Source organism: Astyanax mexicanus, chromosome 1 (genome assembly GCF_023375975.1).
Source record: "Astyanax mexicanus isolate ESR-SI-001 chromosome 1, AstMex3_surface, whole genome shotgun sequence".
Taxonomy (NCBI): domain Eukaryota; kingdom Metazoa; phylum Chordata; class Actinopteri; order Characiformes; family Acestrorhamphidae; genus Astyanax; species Astyanax mexicanus.
In genome coordinates, this window is record NC_064408.1 from 99,951,242 (window position 1) to 99,963,899 (window position 12,658).

Sequence of the window (12,658 nt, forward strand, 5' to 3'; positions counted from 1 at the left end):
GAATTAGAAATAACTCTATTAAACTCAGATAAAGAGAGATTAGAAGATGTTTTAAGGAAAACGATGCTGTAAAAGCTCCGCTTTTTGTAAAATTGCTGTTTGTATTTATTGTAACGCTAGTGTTTTACTGAGCTAATAAACACTTACTTCACAGATAACACTTTTTTTCTAAAAAGGCAACTCAAATTGCATTCAAATAAGACAAACAGGACAACATGATGAACAAGAATGTTTTACTATATTACAGTCAGTACACGCAAAAGATACAGTGCTTCCATACTTAAAGAATAACATTTTTTCAACAAATTTACATCACATTTAAAATTGCCTTGATTTTGGATTTCAAAAAAGGCTAAAAAATATCTCTTATTCTGATACTCAAACAATGCTATCCTAACCGCAATTGTACAAGCAGTAATGGACCCCATACAGACTTCCATTAGAGAAACGGGGGAGGTACTAAATTGTCATAGAAGTCATTTATTTAGAGTGATGTAAAGCGAGGAAGTGATGTCCCTCTCATTTACACTGTATTGTTGTGTTTTGAAAAATATAAAAACCAAACCAAATCTGGCTGCGGATCATTCGGGGTAAAAGCAAGTACCCGCAACTGTGGTTTGAGCCTTCTGAAAGCTGAAGGCCAGACAGCAACAAGAGAGCAAATGGTCAGTGGACTGACGCTCGCAGCGTGTGTTAGTGAGTTCAAGCTGTGAGGGTGTCTAATCAGTGTTCCAGTTGAAGAGGACCGCAGGCACGGCGGTCCGGGATGGGATGGGTGGGCAGTGTCAGTAAGTGCCGTCCCCGAGGTCGAATGAGGTGACCCGGGATGAGGCTTGAGGTTTGGACCATGTTCATGAAGTTCTCCAGTCTCCAGCACTACCACACCCGGCAGGACCCCGCCCCCCTGTTCATGATGGACGTCTCGGGGCAGCTGAAGGCTTTGCGGAACTCCTCGTAGTTACTCATCGCCCCAATAACCCTTTCACCATGGCAACAAGAGCAGAGTGAGTGACGGGCATGGTGCGGGTGGTGACAGTGATGAATAGAAGAAGAAGGAGGTGGATGCAAATGAGCTGTGTCTGTAGGAGACTCACCTGTACTTTGGAGGGCTGTGAGCCCCGTTCAGAACCTGGTCTCTGGCCGCCTCTGGTCTGTAGGAATTACAGCGCACCTGAAAAACATACACACGAGTACGATGCCTTTAATATAATATAAAATAAATATACACTGATCAAGCATAGCATTATGAACACCTCATTGTTTCTAAACCCATTATCCATGTTGAGGCTCCACAGGTAATTTGGGGGAGCACTTTGTAGTTCTATAATTACAGATTGTAGTTCTTTGCATTCTTCATTATCCTCATTTCACGCTGCTCTTCAATGTTTAGGACCAGGGCCAGTTCTATAAGGGGACTGAGGACCCCCAGGATCACCACAGTGCAGGTATATTTTGGGTTATGGGTCATTTTCAGCACTGCAGTGACACTGGTATGGTGATGGTATGCTAGTGTGTGCTCTTCTGGCACGATTACAACAGATACAGCAGTGCTGTCACAGTTTTTAAACATCTCAGTGTCACTGCGTGTGCTGTGCGCAGCATCCTTTGGATTCTATCCTGTGAGCACTGATGAAGGACTAGAGGATTACTAACAGTACAGCAACAGATGAACTTTTGTCTACATCTATAAGGTAGAGCAGCTTGGAAAGAGTCCCTACTAAAGTGGACAGTGAGTAAACACAGTGTTTAAAAACTCCAGCAGCACTGCTGTGTCTGATACACTTATGCCACACCTATATTGCAGTGGCGTGCAGTGAATATAGTGGGTATCCCTTCTGCAAATCAAATCCCCCCCCCCTGCACCCAGCACCACCTCCCCGGCTGCCCATCAAGCGACATGTAGATAAACAATACAATAACTACATATTCTCTGTCTTGACTGAGTTATATGAACTTAATACACATAAACAGCCCACATATACAGCTACAAACCACAAAATGTTGTAAAACAAAAAAATGACAACAGTACGCCAGAGCAGCCAAAACATTAAGTACACACAAAAACTCACCAGTCAGGCAGCCTATTATTGTGGATCAGTTTCACATTGAAGAACAGCCTCTAAAAAGGCTATTTAATATGATGTGACACCATATCTGTCTGATTTGCAGTCACAATTCCGTGATAGTTAGCTAACTACTGAAATAATCCAGCATGCACGCTGTTTTACGACTAATCAGCGCGAACCCCTGATTGGTTAGATTGTCATTTGACTCATTACTACACCCTTTCTCAAAATCAGGAGAAGGGTCCGCGCCATTTTAAAAAGCTTTGATTGGTCAGTACCGCTGTCAGTCATATAAGAGTCCTATAGCAACTGAAAAACACAGACTAATGCTTTGAATTAGTTGCAGTTTTTTTGTAGTTAATTTAAAAAAAGTCCATACACTTACAATAACTATAATATATATTTCCTGATTAAAAATTATGTAATTATTTACATGCACTTATTGTCACCCCTCTGAAGGGTTAGAAGGGCCTCACTGCACACCACTGCTATATTGGTGTGCCTCTGTGCATGCTGACTTGGCAGCAGCAGCGAATGCTAATGATAATAATATTAATGCACTGGACTGGGTTGCAAGGGTGAGCTGTGTATGTTTAAATAAATGCATGTGTGACGTAATGGCTAACATTAATTCTGCTATTTGATAATTGATTAAAGGTGGAATGAGCAGTGAGTGACTCACGTGAGCATAGCTAATGAAGAACAGTTGATTGTTGGTGAGACTGATTCCTGGCAATGATGGCTCCTCTACCCCCGACCTTTCCTTCTCAATCCACCTCCTGTAGGCCTGAGAATCATCCAGAACAGTTACATCTCAAACATCACTACTGTCCAAGTATTTCCTCAAAACAGTACAGAATAAATCAGTTGTTTGGACTCAGAAAGGTACCCTGAATGCTTCTCGCATGCCACCATTGTCAGCTATGTTCTCGGCCAAGGTCCTGTTCCCCCTGACCTGTGAATAAACATGGAGAGAACGTTTGAGAGGATGTTAACAGTATGAAGGCTGCAGCTACCCTGCTATTCCCACAGACCAGTGTTTCTCTACTAGTGAAAGTGGGTAGGTTAATAGGAGTGTTGTGGGCGGTGACAACTGTACGTTTAGTCCCGCCTCTTTCCAGTGGTAGTTGTTGTATTGATTAATCATGCACTGCGTCTTGTCAGTGAAGGAAGTGACTGATGCGTTGCTCCACCACTGGCCCAGATTCCCATCTTTGTCATATTTCCGGCCTGAGAAAGCACCCAAACAGCAGCGTGTCAATGGAGCTTTTTTTTTACATGGGACAACTTTTTACACATAGGACATTTAGCACAAGTTCAACGCAAAATTAACAAAACATGAACATGAATACTTAGAATACAGCCAGTCAGCTATTAATACACATTTTATTGATAACATTTCAGATTTCTAATGATCTGAAGTTTGCTATACTTTTAAATTAGAATGAGCTAAACTAGGCTAACAGTGCTAACAAACATAATGCCACTGAATCTGCTTAAAATAACTTACTTTAAAAAGTTATTTATAAAAAAGAAAACTTCTCCACAGAGATAAATTAGTAAGACTCTCATTTTAATTAAACATGGTATGATTACATGCTAATCTTCACTTATGTAGCTAGCACTTCAAATGTGGACTAGACTACAAAAAAGGATACTATATGTGAAAAAAAATCTTTTTTTTATGTTTAATTAAATATGAAAAAAAGCGTCTTTTCACATTAATTTAGGAATATTTTCTTGTGTTAACATTTTGAAGCATATAAAATAAGATATTGTCCTGAATTTGTCCAGTTGTTGTTAGCAATCTAAGCCTGGCCTCTCCTGTTGTGAACTGAAGAAGAAAACTGTTATTAAATGTGTTGCCTGATCATAAACTGAACCTGAATGCAAGCAAATAATAAACTAATTAATTTAAAAAATGTTAGATCCCATTTAATAAACTTATATAACTAGTCAAATATATACAAAACACATAATGTCTTACCATTGTTGTCAAAACCATGAGTGAGCTCATGTCCAACAATTACACCGATTGCCCCATAACTTAATGATCTGGGGTAGTCCAATCCCCAAAAGAATGGTTTCTGAAGCTCTCCTGCTGGAAATCCTGAAAAAACACAAACATATTTATTAAAATCATTCCCATTCTTGTTAGACATGTTAAAGCACTGGACACACAAGGTTGGTGTTTTAATCTGGTAATTAATATATAAACTGGTCATTTAGTGGAAGCATAAGGTAAGTGTTTTTTAATAAAGTGGCCAGTAAGGTGAAGTACACACTACAAAAAATATATTGAAAAAGAAATATATAAAAGTTGAGATGTATCGCTTATATTAAGAAAAAATTATTGTGAAAATGGGGAAGCAAACCTTTCATAGAAAGATGATTTTTAAATAAGCAATCTCAAAATGTAAAAATTCTTAAAATAAGACTTAAACAAGTTCAAATATATTTTTTATCTTACATTTTTGACAAAAGTGTTCAAACGACTTAAAATAAGATTTTAAGAGAGACTGATTAAGGTTGTTGTTTATAAAATACGTAAAATAAGCAACACAATCTTACATTGCTTAGTAAGACAAAACCTCATCAGAAAAAATATCATTTATTACCTTAAAATTAGGTAATTTCACTTGCTTAGATTTAGTTTTTTTCAGCAATGGTTAAGTTTTTTTCTAATAAAGTGGCCATTGAATGGAAAGTAAAGTAAAAGTTAGGTGTTTCCAGTATTTAACTTGCTCTTTAAGTTGTTTACTAAAACAAATACTGTATATTTATTGGAAAAATCACAAAGAGCAGCAATCCACACAAACAGAACAATAGAACAAATAGAACAACAAAAATATATATCAAAAAAAGGTCATAACATAACACAGTCACTCTTCATTTTTGAGCTGATCTTACTGATCTGATTGGTGGAGGAGCTGTAGAAGGCGTTGACAGTCGTGGGGCTGGTGAACCACCTGAATGAGAAGAAGAGAGAATTTAGCATTTTTGCCGACTCACTGTTTTTTCTCCCCATTATACTGGAATGATGTGTCACTGAACTCACTCTGTGCGAGGCACGCTCTTCCTGAGCCAGCCGATATCTGCCTGCGCCACAAACTGCAGCGTCTGCATCACATTCCCAAAGTAGTCTTTCTCTGAGAAGGACAGCTGTGCAGAAGAAACAGAGAAAGAGCCAAATATACAAATGTGGCAATAATAACAGAACATGATCTGCCAATGTGGCACATAAGAGGTAAATCAGAGAACATTAGTCTAGCATATGGAAGCTCGCATACCCGTTTAATGTCCTCATTAATGTAGGTATCGTTCAGAATGAATTCTGGGTAGCCCACTTTAGCCAGCACTGCATGAGCCTGGTTTAAAAAAAAGAAGGGTTATGCACAGATTGCAGGAAATTTCACACATAGGACTGGGTAATGTATTGTAAATATTAATATATCCAAGACTATTTTAAAGATAAAAAGATAAAAGATAAAGATTAAAATGACCGTAGTATATATACAGCTCTGGAAAAAAAATAAGAGACCACTTAAAATGATGAGTTTCTTTGATTTTACCAAATTGAAAACCTCTGGAATATAATCAAGAGGAAGATGGATGATCACAAGCCATCAAACTGAACTGCTTGGATTTTTGCACCAGGAGTGGCATATAGTTATTCAAAAGCAGTGTGTAAGACTGGTGGAGGAGAACATGTCAAGATGCATAAGAAATGTGATTAAAAACTAGAGTTACTCCACCAAATATTAATTTCTGAACCCAAAACTTTATGAATATGAGCTTGTTTTATTTGCATTATTTAAAGTCTGAAAGCTTTTGTTTGGAATCTATATTTGGAATTCGGGAGAAATGTTGTCTGTAGTTTATAGACTAAAACAATGTTCATTTTACTCAAACAAAAAATTAGCAAAATCAGAAAAACTGATTTAGAAACTGAAGTGGTCTCTTGTTTTTTCCAGAGCTTTAATTTGCACCCACTATGCAGGTTACCCTCTGTGTGTAATTTATGAAAAAAACAAACAAACACACAAATATAACATGCATGGGTTATTTATGTTGAAGGTATGTGGTTTCTGGAGGGATGATAATTGACAGAGATGTTGTATAAATATTATTATGAAAATGGCATGATACCCTTATTTCTGTCTGAAACACCATCCAGTGCAGTTTTCTTAGATGCACAGTTGAAAACTGGATATATTGATATAGTGTTTAAATATCCTGCATGCTGTTTCCAGTGTTATAAATAAAAAACAACACTTAAACATTGTTTTGTTTAGTTTCAATTTCTGAAATCAAAATCTACATTCACTCACCTTCTCTACTGCTTTTTTCTTAGTTTCTGCATCCATCCAGTCGTTCTCTTTCTCCAGCATGTCAATGAAGGCCCACCGAATGCCCTCCACCAGCTCCTCCATCTCCACAAGCACAAACAGACACAACAACATGAGCAAAGCATTTTTTCCTGAATTTCCTGAATTCCTTGAAGCATCCCAGCAAATGGTGATTTGTTAATTGAACAGTCTACTAGTTAAGATGATTTTGAAACTAAGATGCTTTTAAGAAGGCTAACACTTCTTACTGACTGTACTGATCTAACTGTACAAACGTCCTACTGTAATTCTGTATCTAATCCACAAGATGGAGACAGAAGAAGAAGTTGAAGCAGCGCTATAGAAAACATACGACAATGTAAACTTGAACTCATCTCATGTTTGACAGAGTGAGGAGATTGAGAACAGATAGATGAACTCTGATTAAATGATTTTATCAGGACCACTTCAACTGTAAATCATCCAGAGACATGTTATCCACCCACACTTGATACAATGGGATCTTTTTTCATAACTGATTTTCTTGGAAAGGAGTGATCACACGTTAGGTGTGAGCCATTTCTTCTTTGCATGTTATAATGTCTTTGCTTTGTTTAAAAAGTGTTTGAAAGAAAAGAAAATGATCTGAAACAAGTTAAACAATTTCAAAAGTAAGCATTCGAATGAGTGACTAAATGAATGAGTGTGAATAGGTGAGTATGAGTAGGGCAGTTTCTTGATAATCCATAATGTCCATTCTTACATCAGAGTCTCCAAATATTCAAAGCATTTCTGAGTGAGCAAGTGTGTATGCATGGGTGAGTATAAGCAAATAACAGAGTAAGATTGGTTAGTAATGAATTGGTAAGTATTTAATTAAGTAAGTGAGATAATGAATGAATTAGTAAGATTGTAATTGAGTGACTAAGTGAATAAATAAATGAATAAATGAGTATAAATCAGTGAGTAAATAGGGGAGTGTTTGTTATTGAGAGAGTTAGTGAATGAATAAGGGAGTATAAGTTATTGGGACAGTAAATGAATGAATGATCAGTATATATAAAGGGGGAATAATTAATGTGTGACTATGAGTTGCTGAGTGAGTGAATAAATAGGTGAGTATGATTATGTAAATGAATGAATGGGTGAGTATAAGTCATTAAGCAAGTAATTGAAGGAATGAATAAATTAAATACATAATATTAATTATAAATGATTGAGTGAGTTAAATTAACATGTAAGTATAAACAAGTGAGTAAATAAATGAATAGCTGAGTGAAAGTTATTGAGTGAATGGATTGGTGAATATGAGTAAGTAAATTAATGAATTAGGATGAGTTAGAGGGTAAATCAGTGAAAATGAGAGTATGAGTAACTGAATGAATGAATGAATGAGTGAATGTATTAATGAATGGGTGAGTACAAGCCATTAAGGAAGTGAATGAATGAACTAATGAATGAATGAACTGAGCATAAATAAGTAAGTGAGTGAATAACAAGTGAGTAAATGAATGAATAGCTGAGAGGAATTTATTGAGAGAGTGAATGAATCGATGAGTATGAGTAAGTTAATGATTCAATGTGAGTAAAAGAGTGAATCTGTGAATTTGAGAGTATGAGTAAGTGAATGAATGAATACATTAATGAATGGGTAAGTATAAGTCATTAAGCAAGTGAGTGAATGAATGAACGAATGGATGAATGAATGAACTGAGTAAAAATACGTGAGGGAGCAAATGAATAGCTGAGTGGACGTTTTTGAGAGAGTGAATGAATTGGTGAGAATGAGTAAGTGAATTAAGGGATTAGGATGAGTAATTTGAGAGTATTTGTAAGTCAGTAAGTGAATGGACGAGTGGGTGATTATAAGTCAGTGAATGAGTGAACAGATGAGTATAAGTAAATGATAGAGTAAATGAGTGGGTGAGTAAGTAAATCAGGACCAGCATGGTTTAATGTGTGAATGAGTGAATCAGTCAGTATGATTGTGTGAGTCAATCGTACAAGTGTGAGCTAGCTATGGCCTGGCTGACTGAACAAATGAATGAGTGAATGGCTAAAGCATTAGAGATGGTGTGAGTAAGGATTAGTGAGGGAGTGAGAAAGGACTACCATGTGTTTCTTGTCCTCCTGAAAGTGCTTATCAACAAACAGGCGTCCGGTGACGTACATAAGTGTTCCCTCCACGTAATTCACACACTTATCCCAGCGAGGCGTGAGGGAGGTGGTTCCTGTTGTGACCTGAAGGGAACAGCAGATCATCATTGCTTTGAGCTACAGTCAAAATCAGTGATTTTAGATCATCTGCAACACTACAGAAAACAGCGACTTCGAAGCTTCAATAATCCCCAATTTGTAAGGCGATACTCACTCTAGCAAAGTCCAGGTATCTGTAGAGGAAGCGTCTGCTAAGCGTGGTGACTCTAGACAGGACTGACCTCCACACCACATAGTTGGCCACTGTTCTGAAACCAGAAGGGCAGGAGGAGTGAAATTAGAGGATTAAATTATTATCTAAAACTAAATTAAATGAATGGTAACTATATTAGGCTGTGTTCTGGTTCAGAAAACAGGACAGTAATAAAAAATTACAAGACAGATGAGCTATATATCCAGTACAAGCACACACATGCACACACCAATAAAAGTGCATTAGCACACTAGGAGAGGTGGCTGGCTTTAATGTACTAATTGATGGGGTCTGTGTGTCTGGTTTGTGTCATTTCTGGCTCTGATGGTTACCTGCTGTCAGTGGCATTGAGGAGCTTAATGAGGTCCTTCATGTACTGAGGAGCACGCACTATAACGCTCTCCGAGGAAGAGATGGACAAATCTGGATACAGCTTAGAGTCGATCGTTGCTCTAACAAAACTCAGCCAGTTAAACTGCAGAGAGAAAGAGAGAAATAAAGGGAAATATAGGGAAAAGGAAGCAGAAAAGGAAATGAAAAGGAGACCGAAGGAAACCTGCTACTTTTAGGTTTACATTTGTTCATTTATACCTATTAATAATATGGTTTGGATACAATTTGGAGATAAATATTGTTCTAATTATACCTGACGACAATTACATTTTCATACTAGGTTGTGCATATTATGTCCTCCATCTAGTATATGAAAAATCTGGATTGTGAATTTCTAAATTGACTGCTTAAGTCCTCCCTTCTCTCCATCTCTATTGGTCTACATGTACCTGCAGCTACATCAACCATTGGTTCAACTGCTTCCCACCATAATCACATGACCACCACCTAAAAGGCCTAAATGCTTATATCACAGATGAAAAATGTGTTGAAAAGTGATGAAGTGATGAAAAATGCACCAAACATGCGGTAACACTTTACTCAGATCATCCACTGTTGATGCCTAATAGATGCTCAACTAACATAAAACGTACTGTAAATCAAATGCAACAGAACAGTGCATTTAAGTTAATTTAAGGGTTTTATCTATGTTTTAGGCTAATAGTAGGATTAAGATGAGGTTTTAGGGTTGATTCAGGGTTTAAGTTATGGATAGCATTAGGGTTCGGTTCTACTGAGAGTCATTTACATTCAGCTGAAAGTTAAGTTGAATTTAATAGATTTTCAGGTTGAATGTTAGTTGAGCATCTGTGGGGCATCCATAATGGACCATCTAAGTAAAGTGAGACCAAATATTTTGAAATATACTCCAAATATATTCTAATCAGTATCTATGCATATATACAGTTATGTAAAATGTGGTAAAATAAAACTCTTTTGAGTTAAACTAAAAGGAGATTATTTGGTCATAAATGGTATTAAGGCTTAATGAGTAATTATGTATGTATTCAAGTTCACTGATACAGTTTCATGGTTTTAGGGGTATTCTTCTCCCTCACAAATACAAAGACTGTCAGTGTCTTAAAACCTAATCATACTCGAATGTCCCCCAGCCACAATGTTCTAATCACTGTGAATACCCATGTGACCCCAGTGTCTCTTTTTTTTTTTAAATAGAAAAATACATTTGGTCAATCTTGTAAACAGAATACAGTTTGTGTGCTGAATTGAAAGTGAGGAAACTGGCATGGACCCTTCACCAACAGGATCTCAGGAATGTGCATACTTTATTTTTTTTTGTTATTAAATTATGTGTGTATATTAAAAATTACTGATATTAAAAGCCCTGTACATAAGAGGCTATTTTTGTGTTACTGATTTACTTTAGCTTACAGGCTTCTTCAATTAGGCTGTAGTGTCATTGTTTAAGCTAAAGGTACCATAAATAGAATAAAATCAAGCACTGGAAGTAAATGTAATACTGCTAAATTGGTGCAATCATAACATGACCTACACTTTTAAATAATTTTTAATAAATGGTTCTTTGTTTGATGCCATAGGATAAGCATGTTTGTAACCATGTTTCACAGGCAGTTGCTGTTGATTATGTGGCACTGCTCAAAGAATCTTTTGGAGCACCTTTATTTTTAAGAGTCTACTTAGAGGAGTAGAATTAGAATCAGAATCAGTCCCTCTTATTAAAAGTTACTAGTGTCATTGAGAAGATATATAAAGAGGTATAGTGCAAATGTGAAATAGTGCTTGTATGTAACCATATAAAAGTTGTTTAAAACCTTGGTACCACTTTAAAATATGACAACCTTTATAAAGGGTTTATAAATGGTTACTAATTAGGTTGTAAATGACTTAAAAATAATTAATAATCAGTTATAACACATACATAGAAAGGGCAACAATGACCTGTTGTTTGTTAAATAGTGAACCCACAGCCATCTATATTGTGGCCCTTTCGATGTATGTGTTATAATTGATTATTAATGATTTTAAGGCATTTACAACCTAATTAGTAACCATTAATAAACTAATTGTAAACCATTTATAAACCCTTTATAAAGGTACCAAAATATTTTCATTATCAGATCAAACCATACTTTATTTTCCTAAATAATACAAGTAATATCAGGCTTATAGCAGATTACAGACACTGTTGTTAGTTGTGTAAGGGTGTAGGGGTCTCACCTCTGGGATTGTGCGCTGCAGTTTAGACAGGCTGTATTTGTTATACATGTTTTCACTGGTCCGGTTCTCAAAGGGGATCATTATCTAAAGACAGGAAGAAGACACAGCCCTTCATTTGTAGTTGTTCATTTAACCAAAAAAGCACCTTAATGAGGTCTTAGACCTCAAAGCTGCTGATCCAACAAAACCCAGCCTCAGCACTTTCACTTCTATCATTAAGTGAAGTGCCCACAAAGTAAAAACAAGAGCTTTTCACCTTAGCAAGTTTCATCTCGAAGCTAAGCGCTGACTTCATCTGGGCTTCAGCAGTCTTTGCGTCGGCTCCCAGCATGACGGACACATCCACCATAAGCCTCAGAAGAGCCTCTCGGTTCTGCTCAGTGAGACACAGTGATACACCCTGTGGTTATCCTACTAAGAAGCTCTGCTAGAGCAGATCATGATGAGGTGGATGCATTAGACTCACAGCCTGCGCCTCAGTGGTGTTGGTGCTGTAATCCTCTCTGGACAAAACCAAGGACGCCTGATCAAACTAAGAACAGAGGAATACACAACAACAGAAATGATACAAAAGGACAATACAATACAACCTTATCCATTTTTTTAGATTCAGTTAAATCATTATAGTCCTTCTAAACCATTGTTTGGTTGAAGCAAACTACCAAATTACCAACAAAATACCACCATTTATATATAATAAAAAAAAAAATAAAAACTAAATAAACAATGCCTTAAGGCCTAATACCTCAAAAGATACTGTATCAGTGCAGAAAACATGATACACTCTGTTACACAGTCCCTGATAAACACTCAGTGGCACAATCTATTAGATAAAGAAGGAAACACACTTCTCTCATCTTTCCACACTTTAAACTACTCAGACAGAAACACAGACGCACTTTTTTTAAACAAGATGTGGATAACAATTTGTTAAAAAAAAAAAAAATGCACACCAAGTAAATGCTTTCTGAAACCTAAGAAGGTTATTCACGCCCATACATCCCTCTATAGATTCTATAGAATGTTTTATATGAAGACAAATGTGGTTTTAATGGGACTGATGATTTTTTTCCTTCCTCTGTTAAGGAGTCATACATAAATGACAATATTTTTTTTTGTCTGACAGTGATGATGTCTACAGTGTATCATTGCTGCTAGTACTATACAGCGCATCTCCAAAGACCTGATTTTGTTGTTCACAGCTTTTTTTCAGTGAACTTTAAAGTAATTTTCGGCCATTGATTATGAATTCTGAGGGCATA

The 12,658-nt window shown here is 36.6% G+C and overlaps 1 protein-coding gene across 1 annotated transcript in view; it reads right to left on the minus strand.

Moving 5' to 3' along the window:
• Window positions 1-219: 219 nt before the first annotated feature.
• phex (phosphate regulating endopeptidase homolog, X-linked) overlaps window positions 220-12,658 on the minus strand; it is a 49,713-nt gene continuing 37,274 nt past the window's right edge. The window contains exons 7-22 of the mRNA XM_022681606.2: window positions 11,863-11,928; window positions 11,653-11,769; window positions 11,397-11,480; window positions 9,137-9,279; window positions 8,766-8,859; window positions 8,507-8,635; window positions 6,398-6,499; window positions 5,357-5,434; window positions 5,125-5,228; window positions 4,977-5,035; window positions 4,054-4,176; window positions 3,166-3,296; window positions 2,956-3,021; window positions 2,749-2,853; window positions 1,095-1,171; window positions 220-979 (exon numbers count right to left, since the gene is read on the minus strand). Coding sequence (XP_022537327.1) covers window positions 877-979; window positions 1,095-1,171; window positions 2,749-2,853; window positions 2,956-3,021; window positions 3,166-3,296; window positions 4,054-4,176; window positions 4,977-5,035; window positions 5,125-5,228; window positions 5,357-5,434; window positions 6,398-6,499; window positions 8,507-8,635; window positions 8,766-8,859; window positions 9,137-9,279; window positions 11,397-11,480; window positions 11,653-11,769; window positions 11,863-11,928 — 1,581 coding nt within the window. The 3' untranslated portion in view covers window positions 220-876. The remainder of the gene's footprint in view (window positions 980-1,094; window positions 1,172-2,748; window positions 2,854-2,955; window positions 3,022-3,165; window positions 3,297-4,053; window positions 4,177-4,976; window positions 5,036-5,124; window positions 5,229-5,356; window positions 5,435-6,397; window positions 6,500-8,506; window positions 8,636-8,765; window positions 8,860-9,136; window positions 9,280-11,396; window positions 11,481-11,652; window positions 11,770-11,862; window positions 11,929-12,658) is intronic.